Source organism: Polyodon spathula, chromosome 13, assembly GCF_017654505.1.
Source record: "Polyodon spathula isolate WHYD16114869_AA chromosome 13, ASM1765450v1, whole genome shotgun sequence".
NCBI classification, from domain to species: Eukaryota; Metazoa; Chordata; class Actinopteri; order Acipenseriformes; family Polyodontidae; genus Polyodon; species Polyodon spathula.
Window position 1 is genome coordinate 32,088,999 of NC_054546.1, and position 24,005 is coordinate 32,113,003.

A 24,005-nucleotide genomic window follows, 5' to 3' on the forward strand; every position below is an offset into this window, starting at 1 on the left:
ACTGCATATAATGCACAGTTCACAGTCTACCTCTGTAAAGTGCTTTATGATGGTGGTCCACTAAGAAAGGTGCTATATATATATATATATAAAAGATAATGATTCTCAAAAAGGAATCAAACTACATCTCAATCAGTAGGCAGTATTCAAGAGAAGAGTAGTTTTTAATAGGTTACCATATATTATACAACCATTCAACAGAAATGAACAACTTTTATTTATATGTATTTCTGTTACCATTTAATATCAAAGGAACAAAGCAAAAATAGGGACAATGGGGAGACTCTATAAATAACCTGGAAAATAACCATTATAACATAGAACAAAGTGTTGAAAAGCATTGGATCCCCCAACATAGCTAAAGCCAGAACATTTTTAAAGATCTGGGGCTTGACCCTTGAACTACTGGGCTGGTGTGCTGTTAGTTACACCTGATATTTCCCCTTTAAGGCATATAAGTCAACACTTCAGAAGCATTTTGTGTCATCCATCACAACGCAAACAACCTCTATCATACTACTTACTGTAGCCTTTAATTCTTCCTTATGCTAGGAATTGTTTCACCCCTACCAACAACTGTCTTATAATGGTTAGCAGTCGGTATCTATTTCTTATAGAACTGAACCTCAGCCCCGTTTGGAACTCAATCCATTCCAAAAGGGACTGCTTCAAAGGAAGTGGGTATTACAGAAGCACACTCATGCTTGATAATATAGTCTGCTTAATATCATTTAGACTTGCCTTGGTCTTAAAATGCATTCTGGTCCTATAGATTATGTTCCAACTTATTCAAGATGCACACATACGCATTCATACAGCAGGGCAGAATATACATTTCAATATACCTTATAACAGGTTAAGTTGTGTAATAGTAATAAAAAAAAAAAAAAAACGGTAAGCTAAACACAGCACCTAACATTCATGCCTTTAACGTATAACAGAGTGGAGGCAGGGTGAGAATAAGTGATCCCACACACCGCAGCGAACGTCTTAACCACTATAAAAAAGAGCTGGGCTCCTCTGCATTTGTGGTTATAGAGCTTTTAACTTCCCCTCATCTCACTGACAGAGGACAGTAACGCATCACATCCATTACAAATGCAAATATAATAAAGTGCATTATTAATTTAATTAAATTGATACAAGGTTTGTGAAACAAATACGTGTGTGAATACAACAGGAGTCTGAGTTGCAGCGATTATTTATTTCTTCTTAGAAATAAATCCTTTTACAGATATGGCCAGGCCAGCTGCTACATGGAGAAAAATATTAATGATTGACATTAATTATTGACTTGGATTTTCATGGCCTGCTACATGCAATGTTTTGGTTGGATAAGATTTAGACTGATGTGAAAACTAATGTTGGCAACAAATACCAGTATGAAAGATAGTACCAGCAGACAAGGTGTCTGTTTACATCACTGTACATTTAGCAGTTATTTGGTATTGCTACCTATTAAAGAGTATTAAATAAAGGGTTACAAAAGAATAGCGTCATATGTCCCCAGGTGTTGCTAAAACTGTTTAAATAACGTACCTGTAATTTTTCTTTTCATTGTAAACACCAACTTTTTACACTTATAACTTTAAAGTCTGTTTCAAAGCTCTTTTCAAAATGTCTGCTCTAGTGCACTAATAGTGTAAGTATTATTGACCACATTGTCAAACAAGTAAGACAGCAATAAAATTACAGTGTTTTTATGATACTATTTGTATGGATGTGTTCAGATGTTTGGTTGTGAATCCAGGAGCTGCAACGTAGACTAGATCAGTAAATGTGCTTTTATATTAATTAGCGCCAGCCCCATCTAGTGCACCCTAGTTTACTGCCAGAAAAATGAAAGGAAACTTGATCCAAAGTGGGAAATCAAATATGGCGAGATGGACCTGGGTCTTCTTTCTACAGTATAAGACACTTGTAAAGACAAGACACAGTATAAAAGCAAGATTAGAAAAGTCAGCTTTGCACTCAGACTTATAAAAAAACCCACAGAATTTGTGTAATTGCAATAAGAACCACTCAAAGGATTGCAAACAAGGTAAGAGGGACAGAAAAAAGAATAGGAAAATGAAATTTGAAGCTACCTACTCATTAACATGACTATTGCTGCAGACTCAGTATCAAATCTACCACAGGTCTATCTCCTTGGACTCTCCCTGTCTCTGGGATGTGTTTGATTGCACAACCCCTGACCTCCATGGCTCCTGTGCTTCCACAAACAAAGATAATGGCACCATCTTTTGGATTGTTTGGATACTTCTTCTTTCTTTGCCTGCCTTTTCTTCTTTTGAGCATCTCGCCATCAAGCTCCCCTCTCCCATGTCCCTCACCCTTGCTCTTATCCACCTAAGAGCAACTCTGCTTTTATTGCCGAGTTTTTCCTCTCCCTCGTCTGCACTTTTGCTGACAAAATCCTACTCCTAGGTGACTTCAACATTCATGTTGACTTGCCTTCCTCCACCCTAGTGACTGACTTCAGCATGCTTCTGGACTGCCTTGGACTCTCTCAATCTATCAATGTCCCCACTCACACCCGAGGACACACCCTGGATCTGCTCATCACCAGGGGTCTTGATATCTCCAAACTCTCAGTCTCTGATATCTTTCTCTCTCTCTGACCATTTCTTAACCACTGCTAATTAATATTCCTGCTCCCTCCTCCACTACTGATATGCTATCTCCTTCCATCCTTCCCTCTGAAATCATAACTATGGGACACGGTAAACCCAAAGTTCTCTTTAAGACCATTGACCAAATCCTACATCCAGCTACCGACAGATCAATCTCTTGTTCATCCCCCTCTCTTACCTGTCATGATTTCTTCTCTTTCTTTCGAAACAAAATTGACAACATCTATTCTACACTCTCCCACCACAAACTCAGTTTACTACTTGACCACCTTGATGCTCCTCCAGTTGCCCTTCCTGCCCTCTCCTCCTTCTCTCAACTCGCCACTGCTGATGTCTCCGGCTTACTGTTGAAATCAACTACTACCACATGCCCCCTGGACCCCTGGCCTACTAACCTTGTCCATCTCTGTGCTTCTGATCTTGCTCCTTCAATTATGGACACTCTCAACCTGTCCCTGGACTCTAGCTCGGTTCCTGCTGGTCTGAGTTACATCTGTACTCAAAAAAACCTCCCTTGACCCAGCAGACTTATCTAATTTCCATCCCATCTCCAATCTCCCTTTTCTCTCCAAAACTCTCGAAAGGGCTGTAGCCAGTCAGCAGATGAAACATCTCACAGACAACAATCTGCTTGAACCTTTATAGTCTGGTTTCCAGATGCATGACAATACTGAAACTGCTCTACTCCGGATTGTGAAAGATCTCCTGCTTAATGCTGGTGCTGGTGTTCCCTGTGTGCTTGTCCTCCTTGATCTAACAGCCGCTTTTGACACCATAGATCATGGCATTCTTCTTGATCACCTTCAGAAGTCTATCCGGACACATGCAGTCTGTTTTCTATGCTGGATGCAGTAGTGTCGCACATCCAGACACATGTAGTGTCCCCCAAGGATCTGTTCTTGGGCCCCTTCTTTTCGATATCTACATGCTTCCCTTGGATCATCTCATCCACTAACACAGCCTCATGTTTCACTCCTATGCTGTTGAGACCTAGCTCTACTTAAAACTCAACCCAGGAAGCCCTTCTGCCATGGTCCTGCTCTCGGCTTGCATTCAAGAACCTTGGAGACTGTCTGCTGCTGCCTTCCCCCACAGTGCAAAGCCTTGGTGTACTTCTTGACAGCAACCTCTCCTTTGATGCCCACATCTCCTCCGTGGTCAAATCTTCCTTCTACCATCTTCGAAATGTCTCCAAAGTCCCTTTCCCTCCCGGATGCAGAGATACTTTGTCATGCATTTGTCTCCTCTCGACTCGACTACTGCATCTCTCTATACGGTGGTCTCCCGGCATGCACCATAAACCGACTGCAGCTAGTTCAGAATGCCGCTGTCAGGATCCTTGTCGATGTAAAAAACGTGATCACATCACCCACGTCTTGCTCAGCTGCACTGGCTACCCGTAAAGTTCAGGATTATTTTCAAAACTCTCCTTCTGACTTACAATGCCCTTCATCACATAGGTCCCGAGTACCTCCTCAACCTGCTGACCCGCTATGTCCCTACCCGCAAGTTGAGGTCCTCCAACTCTGGCCTGGTTGTTATCCTCAAGCAAAAGTGCACTCACTTGGAGAACGCTCGTTTAGCTTCATGGCTTCGATTCTTTGGAACTCTCTCCCAGCTTTAGTGCGTGATGCTCCCACCGTTGCTCACTTTAAATCAACTCTCAAGACCCACCTGCTCTCTGTTGCTTTCCATGCCCTTTAAGCCCGATATATGCTATTAGCTGCTGTGTTGCTGCTCTATTTCATGTATTATGCACTTTTTTTTTTTTTTTTTTTTACTGTATATCATGCATTATGCATTTCTCTGTATTTAAAGTATTATGGATGTTCTCATTTTTATTGCATTTTGTAAAGCACTTTGTGATGGTGGTCCACTATGTATAAAATAAAAATTGATTGGCTTGAGTTATAATCAGTCTTTGCACAGAGACACTGACTGAGATTGATGTCATTCCAGTGCTACAGTTTAGCAAGGGCTGGGACAGCAGGGAATCTAGGAGATGGATTGCTGCAGCTCTGTGAATGATCTGCAGACAGGTGGCTCAGGAAAGATGACAAATATTTAAATAAAGAGACACCTTGATATTTCAGAGGTTTAAAAACCCAGTTGGTGCGAGGCACAAGTAAGTTATTGGGTTAAGGTTCACTAAATGTTTCAAATACTGCACTGGAACAGGCCCTATTCACTTTAACTCCAGCAGCAGTCAGTTTCATGAATACCAGCATTGATTTAATACACTAATACACTAAGTATATTTGAAAAGTTTTTTGTTTTTTTTTACCTTCTCCTACTGTTTTATGGTGTTTTATGTTCTCAGACCTGTTGCTGTAATATTGTTATTATATTTGTATCTCTAAATCTGTCTTTACCTGGAGCTGTTTTGAGCTTGTCTAGAGAATCCTAACTTCTAGGACTAAATAGCCTTCTGCATTCCATTCAAATCATGCGACAATGTGACCTTTCAACTCTCCCAGCCCAACCTGTCTTTATAAGTGAACATATATACCATGTGCAAATTTGTTATCGCAAACAGTAATTTAATTCTAAAAATAGCATCTCGTCACACAATGTTAAAAAAAGTGCTTTGTTTAGTCTAACTTTCAGGTAGTCTCTAACACTTGCACTCCCTGCTGTCGTTCTTATCACCTGGAGAGTAAAATTATCTTCACCCCATTTAACACCTTATTTCCTGTCATTAACCAACCAGCTGCTTCCCCTAATGACTGACATGTTTGGCAGCCAGTGACATGCTTTTGACTCCCAAGACACTGCTGAGATGAAATAATATATATATATATATATATATATATATATATATATATATATATAATATATATTAAGAACAAGCTTTATCGACTGGGCAAAATACAGGAACTAGACCAGCAGCAATTCTCAAATGCCATTTGCTCAGAAACAGTACAGAAATTGCTGTCATGCCAGGTACTGTGCATTGTTCTACAGTCACACTGTACTTTGTTTAACTCAGTGTGAGGTAGATAAACAAAGAGATTGGAGAAAATATGTTTTTGTGCTGATTACAACTGCAACAGTAGCTCATTGTAAGTTATTTTCTTCCCGAAAATATTGAACTGCGACTTCAATCGACTTTTTATTGTCTCATTTTCCCCCAGGAGACGTGTTTTTTGTTTTTAATACTCTGCTCTGTAGGAGCTGGTCAGTAAGAATCAAGCAGCCTCTATGGTGCATAACAGCATTTTTTAATAGGCCTTCAAGTGTGCAGGGTTCTTTTGTGATTGCACATTCCTCTCCGCTATAGCCAACCCCCTCCACACACGCACACACACACAAAACTCTTAACAGCACAAGCCAAGCGAAATACAGCTATACCCAATATTATTCAGTTCACCAGTTTCAATATCAGCAGTTGGGTAACACTTTATTTTGAGTGGCATAAATAACAACAATGTAATTAATATGCAATTACCCATTTTCTGATGTTTAGTTACATGTTAATAAACAGTCAATAGACATGCTATGCATGTGTGTATCTATCATTAGACTTCCATTTGAGTTCATATTTCATCTGTATGTGAGTATGTTTTCTGCTCAAAAAAGACACTCAACATACACGTGAAATATGAAGCAAGAACTTTTCATCTATAGCATTGCATTTGAAATATCTGCATAGAAAACAAGAAAATAAATGGAAATAAACAGCCAGCTCCAGTTCCCTGAAAGACCAAACATACAGCAGCTCGTTCAATTCCCCCTGCTCCACAGTTATTAAATCACTGTCCATCTTTCTTCCTAGCCAAAAATGACAAAGAAGTTATGTTTTAACTAATGTGCTGTTACCAGGCAACACAATTACCTAGTATGTCTCAAAGGGCCCTGGCTTTGCTATGATTTAAGATTCAGATAATTCAGGAATTTGTTAAAATGTCCCTTTACACTTGGTTTCAGTCACAGTGTTGTTTCTTCCTTGTCTGTGAAAACTTAGCCTTTCTAACTTCACAGTAATTGTGCAGGTGTGTTTCACATGCTTATTTTACGCATTTAATGGCGTTCTGAAACTTAAGGAGAAGGAATAGTGTGCACCTCACTCATTCATTTCTCAACCTGATTAGCACACTGTCTTTTGTTTTATTAGAGATCTTTTGTTTTTTTGATATGTCAAAGACTTATAGAAGTAAAAGTTGCTGCTAGTTCCTGGTACGACATCACTTCATTGTGCTGTTGCTTGGAGGAATCCAATGATCCAGCTGCAGTCAGGCGATGTGGCCTACTGCACAGGAAGACTGCTACCAGGAAGAAACAGCTTAATTTTGTATTTACAGGTACAGCAAGAATCTTTATATCCTGCATAAAAGTCTAATAAAAACAAGCAAAGAACTAAAGGTTTTTCAGCACAAGAAAAGGGGGAATCCATGATAATGCTACTGGTGCTAATAAGAGGTAAGAAATGGATTTTAAAAACTTGGAAATAACCCCTAGATAGTGCGTTTTCATGAGCAGACTACTAATAAATAAACAGACCCGCCCTATTGTGTCATAACAAACAAAGTCACTAAAGGCCATTTCAAAGATTATGTTGAGAAACTTTAAAAATAAGAGAACTGTGCATTGTTCTGAGAATAGTTAACGCCCTCTAGTTGTTAAATGAGAGAACTACATACATCCAAAGTTTATTCAAAAGTCTGGGAGAGATTAGTCAGTTTGATACTGTACCTGTATATCCCTTAGATAGACTGGGGGCTTCAAGAGTCCTCATCAAATGAGGCACATCTCAAAGCCTTTAGATATATGTTTTGCAAACATTTTCAAGAAATTTGATTTCTTCAAAAAAGAAGGACTTATATATATATATATATATATATATATATATATATATATATATATATATATATATATATATATATATATAATTTCAAGAGTGACCTTCGTACTGTTTATTTGATGGACAACGACACCTGTGCCTTCTGCCAGCTCTGTTGTCACTTCAAGGTTTGTCTTCTTTCTATTCCTTAAGGATATTATCTTCAAGTATTGCTCATCCTTGTTAAACAGCTTTTTGGGTCTTCCAGTCCTGGGTTTGTCAATTACAGATGATGTTTCTATGTACTTGTATGCTTCGGATACCACACCTTGAAAATTGAGTGATGTGAGCTATTTCACTCAATGTTCTTCCTTCTTTGTGCAAGTCAAGGTTATTATAATAGTATAAACACTAGTGGAGGCTTTGAGTAAATTGCTGATGCTCATAATGCAGAGTAGAAAAATGCAACATGTCTAAAACTTTTGCACAGCAGTGTATATACATGGAACTGAATTAGGATAAGTACAATTATGAATATTATAACTTAAATAGAAAATACCATGACAAAATGAAATCACCATGACCTGAACCCACTGTAGGCACATGTAAAAATGTATGTTTAACATACAGACAAACAGATGCCTCCATATACCGACACTCTCAATAACTGGTGCCAAAGATAGTCCTTAGCAAACTTCATCATAATGATTATTGTATTTGTAAAAACAGAAGCTTGACTTGGACAGCTGCATTAAGAATGCCCTTAAAGTCTGATCACAATGGAATAAGTAGTCTTCTAAAGACATTGTATGTACAGCTACCCTCACTCTATCTCATCCAGCAGCGATATTAATGCCGAGGTGGCCCCCAACCCCCCACCCCCAACCCCACCCCCAAAAAAAACCTTGGTGGTCCTTCTCTCCAAATGCTGCACAGTTCCCTGGCTGGTGCAAAGTCAAACAGAGGCCTTTGTTGCTGCCGAACACCACATAATCCTTTCATCTGGCACAGTGAAAGAGGCAAGCACACAGGTTCACAGTGAGCCTCCTTGTAACATTTTCAAAATGAACCGCCAGTACACAATACAGAGTCAGGGTTTGCTCCCCACCCAGTATCCCTATGAGAGCACAAGCTACCTACATTGCAAAGAAATACAAAGCAGAAAAGACCATGAAAGTGCTGTAGGAACGAGCAGAAAGGCGCTTCTCCACAAGTCAAAACAACTGTCTTATGGATTTTTGCAAACATTTTATTATTTCTCAGGCTAATTCCACTCCTGCTGGTTTGTTTGGTTTTGTACTAATTTGTGGTTCTTTTGAAGGAGGGGAACAGAGAGATGAAAGAGAGAAGATTAGGGAGTTTTAATAACGTGGCGACAGAGGAGTCAGGGATCAAAGGAGCTCAGCTGACAGGATGTGACTGGGTGCTCCGGCTGTGAGTGTTATGTGCTGTGGAGTGATTCTGCGTGTCACACCGGGGTCGTGGGGTTAGGTGGAGGGGATGTTATTGTGCTCATAGTTTACCTTCACTCCTGGGCGTCTGTCTTTGTTTGCAGCCCAAATCCAGGGAAAACAAAACAAAAGCAGTCCCAGCTGTTAAAGAAAGTCTTAATATAAGAATAGATAAAAGGGGGTTTTGTTTTGTTGGAATTTTATTTAAAATAGAAAAATGGAATGAGTCCAGTCCCAACTGGTCTTCTATGTCCATGTTACTAAAATAATCTGATTTCTTTTCAATGAAAAAAATAAGACTTGCTCTTATTTAGGACAGGTAATGCTTCCTCTCTTCATAAGGAGTGAAAATGTCATCCACACCCATTCACACAGAGTCAATCTTTAAAAGCTTGCAATTTCTTTGGATTAGGTTTTCTCTTTGTATGCGAGGGAGTTTCCCCGTCCAGGCTTTCATCATCAGTGTAAAAGGTGTGTCCCTAGAGAGCACTGCCATTCAACACCGAGGGCTGTCCACACATCACCATCACTAACAAAAGAAAACAGATTAAACCGCTGACATCCAGAGACTGGTTTATCTATTTGTGGACATTTACTTGTTAAATCACTAAGGTTTTCAAATGCCATTTATTTCTTTACCTTTTTATGATGTTTACAGTCATTCTAAATGGTAATGTTGCTTCAGTATTAATCACTTTTCTCTGCAACAGAATCCACCTGTGTTTAGAGAATCCTAGCTGCCAGCTCCTTTTGAATAAGACTGCAAAGAAATCACATGTTGCTGTGACCATTCAACTCAGCTGGCACTTAAATAGTTTGAAGAAAGCCTTGAAAGGTCTCCGCAAACAGCGAGACAGGCAAATGAGTATAGGTTTAGGGGGCTCCCATGTGCCTCTCCCACTTGTAAAGTGGCACCTGTTAGGAAGACTGACTGCAATATCGCCAAAGCTGTAGATTAGCCAAACAGCTCCTCCCTGTGGGTTAAATTAGAACTGCACTTTTATTAAGGCAAACAAAATTTAAGTCTGAGACTACCCTGCCTTGGTTTCCCCACCCATATAGCTCATTCACCGAATTAGTTCTCCTGTTTCCTACATAAACTGAAGTGTTAAAGTCAACACAACAACTGACTTCTTAAATTCACCAAAAAAAAACCCAAAAAACCCTTCATGTAACAGTGATCGCCAATTATCCATTTGAGAGTCACTATTTACTGTACAACCTTGTAAGCCCTATTGTGTAGAAATTATTAAATACACTAAACAAGTCAAAGGCAAACTTCTGATGAGAAGCAAACTGACCACTGAAACTTCCCAATAGAAACACAAATGAAGGCATCAGCCAAACATTAATCAAAATGCAACTCAATCTATTTTATGAAGAGATAGTGAGTTTGGGGTTAAAAAGGACAAACGCGGCCCTTAATGCATTCACACACAAAATGCACCCCACAAATCAGTGTAAAGAATGAATAAGCATTTATTTTGGCAACACGCTTAAGTCAAGTGAGGATGTCACGACATCTTGAAAGCATGTCCCTTCTGGTGACAGACTTGCCAATATAATATAGGTTCAGAATTCAGAGATACAGTCGGAACACAAATAGACGACTACAGACAAAGTGCTTCAGTTCTGGTTTGTGGCGAACAAGCGGTCACTACAACATTGACTTGCGAGTTTTGCAGTCGGCTCAGAGTGTGCGGTTGTGGGCGGGGCCTGACCTTCAGGCTTGGTTCTTCTTGATGAAGTTGATCAGCCCATTGGTCGAACAGTCGTGTGATGTCACCTCGCTGTTGTCTTGCAGTTCTGGTTCAATTTGCTTCGCCAGTTGTTTCCCAAGTTCAACGCTGCAAATTGAGAAATAAATGGTTATTGAACACATGCCCCTTTGGTTATTTTCACAACTGTTAATATTTATGTGGAGCTCTCAAAGTAATAAAGTATTAGGTCAATTTCTGTTGAATATTGCCATTGTATATTATACCTCACTTCAGCTACATTACATTCAACAGGCTAAGAATTAAAATGATAGAGGCAGTATTCACTGAAGAATATTCACATACTGCATATCTCCAAAGGAGTTTAAACATCTTGTAGACTCAACACATTGAAATCATTGCTATCCTGGTCGAAATGGATGGGGATTTTACAATTCTCCTTCTAAACCTTAACCCCTCTAGCTGAAGTCATCACAAATCACTCACCCCCACTGGTCATAGCTGTTGATGTCCCAAATGACTCCCTGTACGAAGATCTTGTGCTCATACATGGCTACCAGAAAATCAGAACAGTATCAGAAAAAAGTTCTGTATATTTAGACAGAGATGCACATCAATTTCTGATTGATTAATGTACTGCCACCTACACAGCTTCTACTACAGATTTGTAATTACATTTTTTTTTTTTTAAATGACCTGTAAAATGACTGCTGTCAAAACTAAATTTGGGAAGGTAACTTACCAATCAAAACTCCCAGAATGAAGGGAGTGAGCTTCTTAAACACAATGGAGTTGGTGGGTCTGTTTCCTTCAAAGACCTTAAAATGAATACGTCAGATTAACAAAACACACAGCAAGAAAACCCAATACAACCACAAGGCAGCCTGGCAGCAAGGTCAGGAATCCCAGGATCAGTCAAGTGTATAAAATAGGCATTCACCTTATGAGGCAGCAGTTTTTCCAAGGCCTCTCCACAAAGGCCAGCTCCCTCCAGCTCTTTGCGGGCCTCCTCTGTAGTTTTCCCCTTCATCAGAGCCTCTGTCTGGGCCAAGAAGTTAGCCAGCAAGATCTGAAACATGCGCAACAATAAAATATATATTCAAGGCAAAATAAATAAATAAAACAAACAAACCTTGTATTTCTACTCAGTTTAAGAAGCCCAATTCAGTGTCCCACAGACTAAATAGGAAGACTTCAGATCTGAGTCATCTCTGTTCCTACTGTCAAAACAAATCACCTCTTTTCACCTGGTAACCATAAAGCCCAAGCACACCAGGGACACTTTTCAAGCAACAAATTATAAATAATGGGCTCCTGACTGGCGACTCCAGTAAAGGCACTCTACCTGGAGTGCAGGATACCCCCTATAGCTTGGAGATCGCTGGTTCGAATCAAAGCTATGCCATTGCTGACCATGGATGGGAGTTCCCAAGGGGCGGAGCACAATTGGCCAAGCGCTGCCCAGGCAGGGTAGGGTTTAGGTCAACGGAGGAGTCTTGGCTCACCAGTGACCACTGTGGCTGGCCACGAACTGCTGATGACACTCGTTTCAGAGGATGCGAGTGCTCATCTTCATCTCTCGAGTTAGCTTGGGGGTTGCAGCGGTGAGCCAAGTTTAATAACTGAAAATTTGTAAATTGGAAAATGACTAAAATTTCATTTAAAAAAAGCAGATCTTGATTTGAGCAACTTAGCAGAAACTGCTTAAACATGTCCCCTGTAACAAGCTGCCTGAAAAAAAAATGTTCCTGGTGTTATATGGGCTTTAGTAACAAATGCTGCCAAATTACTGGATCAAGGACTTGAGGCCCTGCCTGGCTAGCTTTCTTGGGAGTCCATACCAGTAAGGAGATCTCTGAAGCACGAGGATAAGAACTATTCCCAGCCAATTTTCTATCTAACCCCAAAGCGCAAAAGGCCAGTGCAGTGCCCCAGCCAAGACTGGCACCTTGGAATGAACCACAATTGCACGAATCATAGCTACATTTAAATACAGAGGACTTCTCGCAGTAAATAATTGTGACTGACTTTGTGGTGTAGGTTGTTCCTGATGGGGTTCTGGGTCTTCACAGGGATATGGAAGTCAGCAGGGATCATGCGTGTTCCTGGCAAGACATGCAAAAAAAAAAAAAAAAAAAAAAAAAAAAGAGAGCGAGAGCGAGAGAGAGAACATAAAACACAAAGGAAAGCCCCCATACACACACAATCATCTGGAATTATATAGGCCACTATAGTGTATGAAGCCTGGGAACCAGCAAGGAACATTGAGGGACGCTAGGACATACCTTCCTTGTTTTCTCAGGGCTTAATTAAAATTAGCATTCTAACCCAGTCACAGAGGTACTGCATTGTGAAAGCAGTCTGGGACACAAAAAAAAAACAAGGAAAAGCTTAAGAATAATATTTCATCACAAGGAACTGGTGCTGGTAGCAATATCATCCTTGAGCTCCTTCTCTACATCAAGGGTGAAGGATGTAATATGCACAAAAAATGGAATTGTTTTTAAATTATATATATATATATATATAATATATATATATATATATATATATATATATATATATATATATATATATATATATTTATTATATATATATATATATATATAAAAAATTGGAGTGACAGCCCTAGTTAAAATCATTGGCACATCTTGCACAAGTGGAGTCTTAGTTTCTAAAATAGTGGATATTTGAAGTCTGTATTTCAAATGGTTTCGGAAAACATATTTATAATAGTATTGGGGCTGGGACTGTTTTGAAACAGGCTCGAAACAGATGGCATTTATATAAAAGTTTATATAAATAACTAATTAACACATGGGACTTTCCATAAATTAGTCTACCTTGGTGTATAAGCTGATAGAAAGCATGCTGTCCATTGGTTCCAGGCTCTCCCCACACAATGGGTCCAGTGCTGTAGTCCACACGGGTTCCCTTGCTGGTAATGTACTTCCCATTAGATTCCATATCCCCCTTAGAGGAGAGACAAAGGTTAATGCAGAAGAGTACAGGGGCTGCTCAATAACAATTAAAAGCTCCTGTGCAAGTAGGTCATCCCTCATGACTGATGCATTCGTCATGCAAATGGGATCCTAGATGTGTATTCTGCAATATAAATAAGTTGTATTGCCCTGTTGCAAGTCAACGTCATTCACGATAAGCTGGACAGCAGAACCGACAGGTTTGACAATTCTAACCAATAACCTTGCTACGATAACAGTCTTATTTTCCAATGCCTTTGCCACATTTCTTCACCTCCTGCTGGGGTTTTGCACAGATGGAGATGTGTATCCTCAAAAGAACAGCAACATTTAGACCACAGCAATACTAAAGGACAGAATACACTTTTACTGGACCAAACCTAGCGAAGAGACTAGCTAGGACAGGACATTGTCGTTTCACAACAACCTTTAGTTTTCTTTTTTTTAAAGTTTCTCTTTTGATTTTTTTTTGTACAAGTGTAATCCATTAGTAGTATTACACCATTTTCTTTTGGCTTCCTGTATTGCAATATTTGTGTTCTGTATGTAAATAGTTAGTGCACAAATATGGTGGCATGGATACTTGCCTGTTGGAAGTAAGCTGCAAAGCGATGCATGTACTGGTCATAGGGCAGCAAGGCGTGAGTCTCAGCTCCGAACATGTTGCCGTACCAGACCCCCAGCAGGGCCAGCAGAACAGGGACATTCTTTTCCAAGGGGGTATTGCGGAAGTGGTTGTCCTAGAATAAAAACCAGAGAAAAAAACTTACAGGCATTCTGTGCTTGCAATAGGAATATACATGTTTTTGCAGAGTAGCACAAATGTGCTTCACTGTGGAATTTAACACACTGAAACATTAACTTCCATAAAATACCTATATAAAAAAAAAAGAGATTTCTGCAATACAGGATGAAGCAAAAGTTAAACAATTCTTGTAAACTGTTCCATAATTCTTTAAGGACAAATTTACAAAGAGGTTGCCTATGTATAGACCACCAAATTCTGATACACACAACATAATAAAATGTCTTTATATATAGGTGTTTTAAATACTATATTCCCAATTGGTCAAATGCAGGTGTTGCTAATACAGTATATCACCATGGGTTAGCACTTTTCAAAAGGAGGCAAATCACTAGTAAATATCCACCCACCACGTCATCATATATAAAACAATTTTAAAAAAGCCTGGTGAAGTAGGTATTCTGGGACTCTCCGCATAAGCTTGTACTCACCATCCAGTGAGCTCCACTCAGAAGATGCTCAAAGTTCTCAAATCCTAAAATGAAAAGGCACATTGAAATCATTTTTCAAAAGTTTTACGGATGTATTTTTACTGATGACTTCAGTAAATACAAACCTATATGCAGGGCAATGGAGAGACCAATAGCTGACCAAAGGGAGTAACGTCCACCAACCCACTAGAAAAAGAAATAGAAATTGGCCAATTAACCTTTATGGTATACATTGGCCAATTAAGCTTTACGGTATACATTTCCCTCATTATAAAGGCTTTAAAAAAAAGTCATGCCTCAGAAGCAAAACATCGGCCTGTCAAAATGTTGTGGCAGGATAAATGTGGGCTTATGAAAAGCAAGGGCATTTTTAAAGCCTTGGTGAATACACCTTTAAAAATTACAAAAATCGGATAGGCATCCTTCGCCTGGATTTGAATGTGCTGGGACATGGAGCAAGGATTTCAGAGCAATACGCTTATCAGACATCGCCACTGATACCACTAAACAGGGTTCTAAATAAGTGTGTGCAATAGATTACATTACTGCGTCTGCCTGTCCACATCCCAGTGCACTTTAGTTACGTTTTATTACAGAATAAAAGTAGGTTTGCTCCTTCAACTTCATTTTTCAAAAGGCTCAGACACAAAAACTATTTTAAACACAGAAAACTGATTTTATGTGCAACAAAATGTCACATACCGTATACTATATCAGGTAAATGATACATTAAATTAGTTATAAATACCTCATTGACCTTTGCGTTCACACAGTGACCTCAAAGTGGGAGAAGGTCAAAGCCTATAATAACTGACCAGGATTGGGGCAGAAAGAGGTGGATCCGATTACACAGCAGCTGTCTGGCCACAGCAGACCCCCCCCCCCCCCCCCCCCCGACTCAGACACTTCGCAGGGCTGAGGCCGCTTCTATTTTAAGCCTGTGCCATGGGCCTCCATCAAGCCGATAGACAAGTTCCTTCAAATCACAGTGCACTTACATCCCAGAACTCAAACATGTTGTTGGTGTCGATTCCAAAATCCTTTACTTTGGGCTGAAAAATAAATTTTAAAAAAATATATTAAAACCAGCACATCTATGTAGAACACTAGTTGGAGGATTATTCCATCAGGATGTTGCCAATTCAAACCAAACCTAGGATGCTATTGTTTGAAAGTCATTTTGATCAGATGGTTGCTCTATTGGAGGTCTGTATGGAGGAAGTTCCAATAGGAGTATCGTTGGCACAAATTAGAAATTTTTACAAGCAGTCCCAACCAGATGGGTTCCATCCTCCAGATCAGTGGTCCTGAAAGCTGTGCCCATGTGCCTGTGATGGTGGCTGACAATTATGAATATTGATGTACGATTACTCTCGGTCTCTGCTTTTATGCCATTTGTTAAACCTGTTGGATGCCATTTTATTCTACATTTTGGAACAAGTAGTTATTTGAATGTCATGAGAGAAATTACCATGACCTCTGATTACACACATGTGAAAAAGTGGCAAAAAAAAAAAAAAAAAAAAAAAAAAAAAAAAAACCATTTAAGGACCACTGCACAAGTATTCATATTTTATTGAACAACATATACAATTCTCCACATCTCAAAGGTTGAAATCTTGAAGACACTGATGTTGCTATCATTTACACAAATTAGTGGCCTCTTCTCATGAAGGCTTGTCTGATTACAACACATTCCCAAAATGTAAAAGTAGAGATCTACAAGTGTCCAGGAAAGCTATTCCGTGGAGCACATTTACAATCTCTGGAGCATTCAGACACGGTCATGCTGTGAAGCAGGATGCCTTCAGAGTCAGATTGATAAGCAGAATGACTTGTGTCCTATTTTAGGCTTGCACTTGTACTGTAGCTCATGGTCACAGCTTCCTCACTAAAGCAAGAATTTAGCATCTTCCTATCTGGAAGCATCTGTTACCAAGTCTAATCTCAGGCAGAATGCCTTCATGAATGACAGTAATTCAAGCAACAGCATACAAAAGCCTACAATGTTTTCAAAGCTTCAAATGGTATTTTAGTGCTACTGGCATATACTTTCATAACAATTTTACTATAAAAATGACACAAGCTTTAGTAGAAATAGGTTTGCATACTTACAGCATTGGTTGAGAGCGCAACAAAGTGCTTGGCAACAGCAGATTTCTGGAAAACATAAAATGATGTCAAGTGTCATTTTGCATTTAATATCCAAACAAGCTGTGTATCGTAGGAAAATTATATTAATATAAATAACTAAGAGACTAATTGCCCATGGCATCTAATCAAAACCTACTTTGCTGGTCTGCTGTTCTGAGGGGAGCGATCTGTTCTACACTGCTGTAGCGGAATTAAGTTTTGAGCAGGACTGTACTTCCTAGATCTCTATTTAGGTGTGTAGTACTGAAAGTGTGTGACAGTCTCAAAGATGATGTAAGGATTCCGGTGGTGCCAGACTGCACTTACATCCCCAGCACTTTGTAGGAACCACTCCTTGGCAGACTCTGCGTTGGTGATTGTCTCCTGGGTGGTGAAGGTCTGAAAAAGCAGAGAAGAGAGCACAAGCTGTTCAGCATTTCCATTAACACTGGCGGTGCTGGTCTACGGCCAACTTAAAACTATATGGAGGCTATTAATACAGCTATAAGACTTATTTTTAAAATGTACATTTTAAAAAGATGTACAAATGTTTCAAATGTATATATTTCCATTAGAACCTATTGTTAGCAAATCCATTTAAAATTTTGCAGAGAGTGGTGTATCAAATACACTGAATAATGAAAATGTCATAGACAACTGGTTTTAATGGAGGCGGGTTTAAAATAGATGCCAATCTACTAAAGACAATTCCTAAAACACACATTATAAATCTTCCTTATCCCTCAAATTGCCCCAAAAAGGTCCGTACTACAAACAGATAGTACTACTGTGGTGGCATTTAGCATTTAAAAAAAAAAAGTGCTTTAATAGCAGAAAAATACTATGAATGTTTAATATTGTAGGGCAATATATAAATAAATGTTGCTACTGGTTTTGATTAATCCTGCAAGCATGTTGCCAAGGGAACACATTTAAAATGAGGGGGACTGGGGAGACGGGGGACACACCATGCAAAGTAGTGTAGTACCTTGGATGCAATGATGAAGAGGGTGGTTTCAGGGCTGAGCTCTGCCAGGGTCTTGGCCATGTGGGTGCCATCAATGTTGGACACAAACCAAGCCTTGGGGCCTCCTTTGGAGTAGGGTTTCAGAGCTTCAGTCACCATCAATGGGCCCTGGAAGGAAGGACAGCATTAACAGGAATGGCTGCTTGGAGTTAGGAGTCAGGTATTTGAGGTCCGTTTCTTCTACCAGGAGCTGCTCTTCAGTTATAGTTGCCTACCATAAACATATGCAATGTTGTCTAAATCAACCAAAAAAAAAAAAAAGTGCACCAGCCCAACATCAATTGAAGAGAACTAGACTATTGCTGAAGTTACTGTACCTTTTACTGCAATTCACATCCCCACTTTTACACCCCAGAAATAAGCCTGGCACATCATAAGGTTACAATACATACCAGGTCGGACCCACCGATGCCAATGTTGACAACATCAGTGATGGATTTGCCAGTATAGCCTTTCCAGTCTCCACTGCGAACTTTCTGCAATACAGCACCAATAATGCCATCATTATGCGACACCTGTTTTCTCGGGACTAACTCTGAAGGCAGACTTTGAAGTAAATTCACATTATGTACACTGTATATATCAGTGACCCATCCTTGACCCAAGGCCCATCTTATGGTTTCCATTATGGATTAGGGTTAGAGTTGTTTTAAGCTTGTTGTTTTTACTTTATAAAATGAACATGCAATGCATAAAACTGCACTCATATCACCAGATGTTTCATTTGAGCTTTTACTGGTGCTTAATTACTGAACACCATCAGTGGTTTTAATTATAGTCTTTGTAAAAAAATAAATAAACCTGGTGCTCCATTTGCAAGTGTACAGTTCTGTTTTGCTGGTCCCACCTGACAGAAGTTCTTCATCTTCTCCAGCACTTTGTTGACCTCTGGCATCACATCCTTGCCAGCCACGTTGATGGGGGAGTTGGATCGGTTCCTCAGGGCGACGTGGAGCACAGCGCGGCCCTGCAGAGGAACAGCGAGAGGGGGCTATATCACTTCATCATTCAAACAAGCTGTATTAAAACGTCCTCACAAAAAATTCCATTACATAACCATTGCAGGCCACAGCATTGCCAAAGCAACCCAATGGATTTTGGACCAAAATGGCAATGACCCTGACACAGCAACACATAGTTTGGTACTTTTTCTACTATTGTCTGTCAGTATCAAATTGTCACTGTAGTGTCACTGTCTGCGGATAGAGGATAGTCCATTATTGTTCATAGAGTATTGTAGTGATACCACAATGAGCATAAGTAATAATCCACAAGCCCCCAAAAGGGTTGAGTGGGTTGTTTACAGCTACCCTCATGAGTGACAGAACCACAGCACTTTATGGACGTCCAGGTGTATTCAGTTTAAAGTATAATGATGCTTAAACCAACATGTAATAACTACATTAAAATAACTTTCTTTATATGAAACTCTGAACCAGCTTAGAATCTGTATAATGTTGAATAGTTAGGTTCACCCAGTCATTCGAATAATGAATGAAAAGAGATCTCAAAATGAGATCCTGTAACAAATATTTTTTTGATCTTAGATTGCTGAACACCGAATAGAATGTATTTATTTTAACACAACTTCAAAAGGCAAAACTGATTAACCTTTCGGCCAAAACAGGTGTGTGTGTGTGTGTTTGTGTGTGTATAAAACATACCGTTTGAATATGTTACTTAAAATGGTATGATTGTGGTAAATGTGCAATATGTATTGTGGTTTGATTTTTTTTTTGCCATGTACTGTACAGTACAGTAGATTCTTCTGTATAAAAAAAAACACTAAAAAATACAAATGAATACATTTGTCACATTGGCTTTTATAGCTTTACTGTACTGCAGTTAAACAGGCTGTTCAAGGTCACACTGTAGGATACATAAACTCCATTGGACGTCGTGACAGCTCACATTTTCTGGACTCCAACGACAACAGCTGTGCGAACCAGCAAAAAGCAAAAGCTAATCCGTGTAATTTTAACGCAAATCCCAGAATTAACAACTGACTTAATGTTACTGCTGTTTCACATTTTAAAATATATTGCTGCGATTCAGACAACACAGGACACAGCAAATAAAAAGTACAGCAGGGTGTTCTGTAGCAACTTCTCTACCACTTTCCAAGCTATTCGATTAATTATAAAAAACAAATCTATGATGATTTCTGTGGGGAAAAAAAATTAAATAACTAAAATCATGGTACGACAGAACTAGCTTTTCCATGTAAAATTAGACATCTTATCTTATCTTAGCTGATATTTATTTTATTTCTTTTTTTACTGGTACTATAATTTGCATGCATAAGTAAAATCAACTTGTGCATGGAAAATACAATTTACCAGCATATTTAATAGTGTACAGTCAGTGGCAAATCAAAGTTGTTTACCCTACTGATAAAATGGTGTCAAAGGTTGAAAGTAAACTGCGGAACTGAACAAAAGATTACTTGGTTGCTTTTCAGCTAGTCATTGTAAATAATTTCCCCATATATGCCTTACAAGATTGTAAAAATAAATATATACTCATTGCATGTAGACATAATTTAAAAAAGGTGAAGTTTTCTGTTGCGACATTAAAATACTTTGCTGTAAAAGGGACAAAAATTCTTATTTAAACAGTGGTTTGTGCAATCAGATTGCACTGTGTTACAACACAGAGCAATTGCACAATGTCAAGTTTGTGACCAAAAAATGGGGTGGGAGTGGATTACATTTACTCAAACAATGACAATGCAATATACCAGACTATAAGCACATCCGAGTTCAAAACCTATCCCTGCGTTTGTTAATTACGTTTACTGTTGATGGTTACAGGAAGCAATAGAGGCCTTCTCTGCTCTTATGCTGAAGTGCATTTTCAAAGTGGGAGATTGCAAGAACCTGGGAATACAATTTGATGAACCAAGGCAATGACCTATTATCAAGATGTTTGATACTTTAGTATTGGTTACAGTATTAACAAGATATTGATAACCGATTCTTCTGATCAACCTTTTTATTTAAAAACAGCTATGTTTGACCATAAAGACTTGGTGGTTCATAACAGAGAATATGCCACAAGCTTGTTAGTTATTTGGCAAGGATTGAAATATCTGTTGCACACTAGAACGGTCATGCAATATTATTTTTTCAAGTACAAAGAATAGAAAATAAAGTTAAACCTTAAAATTCTGAGAATCCTTAGATCAACCTCTGCTGCTGTTTAAATATAAAGGGATGTTCCCAATAAAGCTTTCAAGGCCAGAAAGATGCATTGCACACTATCTATTGTGAAAAAGATCAGCTAGGTTCATTAATATTTCAGATCGCAATGCCAAGCTTCCCCATAGAAGACTGCTCAGGGAAAGAAAGACATTGCATGCAAATAAAGCACACAGCACTGAATATATTTACCTCCGTGAAATTAATTTTCTCTCCAGTGAACATCTTCTCCCTGGCTTGCTCCACACCCCTCGACTTGGCCTAAACAAAAAGAGAATTAACAAATTACTTTCATATGCAAATAAAGCAATACACCTTTCACATTGCTTAAAGAATTAGAATGCAATTGGAGCAGAATTAAATACTAGAATACAGAATGGCACCAAGTGCTATTAAATTCAAGTAATTTCAGTCCATATAGCATGAAGGTGCCACTTATTACTAGCATAATATTAAATCAGTGGTGTTTTCTTCAGCAATACAAGCAGAAATCAGACTTTTTACCAGATCCACCAGCATCTTTATGACCTCTTCAGTGACGAGGTTCTTTGAATAATCAATCAGGATGTCTCCATCATCAGTTTTAAGGGTCGTGCTGTTTATATAAAAAAATAAATAAAATTGAGCATGAATAGAAACACTAGTAAGGAATCCCAGCTTAGTCTTTAGTTACCAGAAAACCAGTGGCCCTATGACCTTGAACAAATAGATCAAGGTCACATATCTGAATAAAGATCATGTTCAGACACTATATACTAGCAGGCATATTAAAGACTAGCATTTAATGAACAGCTGTGTGTGCACACAGGTATGTTCCTATTACATTTCAAATATATTATTGTTAGAATATAAATATTTAAAATCAGAATATATACACATGTATAACCAATATCTAAATAATATTGTCATTTTGCATATAAACAAGTCTTCCACTTTGTTGTGTTGTATAGCAAAAAACAAAACAAAAAAACCCTCAGCGTATCTGTTAAGTAATATTTAAAAGACATGATTGACTGACACTCGCAGCAGATAGGTTAGGTAGGGCTTCCCCTATTTGCAAGTGCAGGTACACATTCTTGTGCCCCTGAATTCTGCACGAATGATCCCTCCCCGGTGGAGCTGTGACTACGCAACACATTCTAACGTTATATATATATATATATATATATATATATATATATATATATATATATATATATATATATATATATATATATATATATATATATATATATATAGAGAGATAGATATAGAGAGAGAGAGAGAGAGAGAGAGAGAGAGAGAGAGAGAGAGAGAGAGAGAGAGAGAGAGAGAGAGAGAGAGAGAGACACACACACACACACACAGTGTATATTAAGGTCTCATCTCTGCATCACCCACGTCTAGGCTGTACTTGTGTGCCCGTCTGCACGTAGCATGTTAGGATGGATCAATGACGTGATTACTTATGCATCAAAAGGCTCAGATTTCTTTTCATACACAGCAATGGCGTCTGTGAAACCTACTACAACGTACACAGAATGGTTTTCGAATTTTATTAAATGAGTTTTTTCAAAACATATTCACATAACATTCACGGTACAGCCGTATGCAGGTAAGAATATCCTGTGTATGCCCGTGTCAATAATAAAAATATAAAAAAAAAAAAAAACAACTAGTGCCCAGTATATGGTAAATCGTGCCCCTTTAAATCATATTCCTGCACATGGATGCATGAGGCTATGGCCTTTATTTCCCCTCGGCTCTCCGTGGATTAAGATTACTATAACAAACACTTATGCAACGCGAACTGCTGTCATTATTAGACCCATGTGAACCATTGCGCTATCCGTTACATATTAGCTAACTTCTGTGTGTACAGATACATTTTTGCAAGAGGAAAGCTAATTTTTGTATGTAGAAAACAAAACGAGACCACGCCTCCCTTCAAATAAACAGTTTCCAATTAAAACATTAATAAATGTGCTTATACGTCATATATATTTAAGGACCGTGCAAACATTTCTTCACGTATGCAACCTAATATTTACGTACAGAAGGGAAAAAATATATGTTATGGCGTATGAATGAATTTGGTCAAATGTTGAACACAACGATTGTCTTTAAAATGAGAGGTGGATTTTAATTAAATAGAAACGGTTCTTACCTCAGCTTGTTAAACCTGTCCTTATCAGCCTCAAACATCTGCCTCATTTTGAGGCTGGCAGCCTTGTCTTTGTGCCATTGCTTCAGCTTCTGGAAGTTTGGGTCGCTGGTGAGTCCTGAAGCCATGGTGACACCTGTTACCTTCCCAAGACTGTAAAGCAGAACGGAGAGACTGAAGGATAGAGCCTGTAAATGAGATCAGGAAATAAATACACTCTGCCAATCAGAGACCAAGCGCCGACCACGCCTACAGCTGACACAATCGCGCAATGCACTGTCACAAATAACCCACTCCCAAGATAAGGTAAGGTTTATATTTTAAAGTTGCAGTTATAGCTACAGTATGATTATTTTTGTTATAGTTAGTTATAGTTATTTTTTTGTTGTTAACTATATTTTACTTTTAGTTTGTATTACAGTTAAGAAATAAAACGGTGCTTATGTAAGAACTAACTAAACAAATTGTTAAATATAGGCTACTTAAAAAAAAACAAACAAAAAAAACAAACAAAAAAAAACAATTTTGTTTGATTAACCTAATGTATGTTTAGGAAAACTTTAATGTCCAGTGTGACACGTTTTCCTTTTTTCAAGTCTAGACAAATGGCGAACATTCTCTCCACATAGATCTTTAGCTACACGTGAAATTCCCTCATAAAATATCGACTGAAAAAACATGCAAATCCTTTCACAAGTAACTA

General features: G+C 38.6%; 1 protein-coding gene across 1 annotated transcript; it reads right to left on the bottom strand.

Moving 5' to 3' along the window:
- Window positions 1-10,325: 10,325 nt before the first annotated feature.
- LOC121325770 (glucose-6-phosphate isomerase-like) lies at window positions 10,326-23,490 on the bottom strand. The gene is made up of 18 exons (XM_041268767.1): window positions 23,306-23,490; window positions 21,664-21,754; window positions 21,352-21,420; window positions 18,807-18,926; window positions 18,352-18,435; window positions 17,921-18,067; window positions 17,260-17,331; window positions 16,915-16,959; window positions 15,798-15,851; window positions 14,925-14,985; window positions 14,800-14,843; window positions 14,151-14,303; window positions 13,426-13,555; window positions 12,611-12,687; window positions 11,523-11,651; window positions 11,325-11,400; window positions 11,069-11,135; window positions 10,326-10,711 (listed from the first exon to the last, which is right to left on the bottom strand). The coding sequence occupies exons 1-18, from the start codon at window positions 23,428-23,430 to the stop codon at window positions 10,588-10,590; spliced, it is 1,668 nt and encodes a 555-aa protein (XP_041124701.1). The 5' UTR covers window positions 23,431-23,490; the 3' UTR covers window positions 10,326-10,587.
- Window positions 23,491-24,005: the final 515 nt, after the last annotated feature.

Excerpts from the sequence above, each read along its gene's own strand:
- LOC121325770 (XM_041268767.1), bottom strand. The coding sequence starts at position 23,430 with ATGGCTTCAGGACTCACCAGCGACCCAAACTTCCAGAAGCTGAAGCAA. Across the intron at positions 14,304-14,799 it reads TGAGTGGAGCTCACTGGATG|GACAACCACTTCCGCAATAC; the intron begins GTGAGTACAAGC and ends TTTTTATTCTAG. Across the intron at positions 10,712-11,068 it reads AACAGCTATGACCAGTGGGG|CGTTGAACTTGGGAAACAAC; the intron begins GTGAGTGATTTG and ends CTCAATTTGCAG.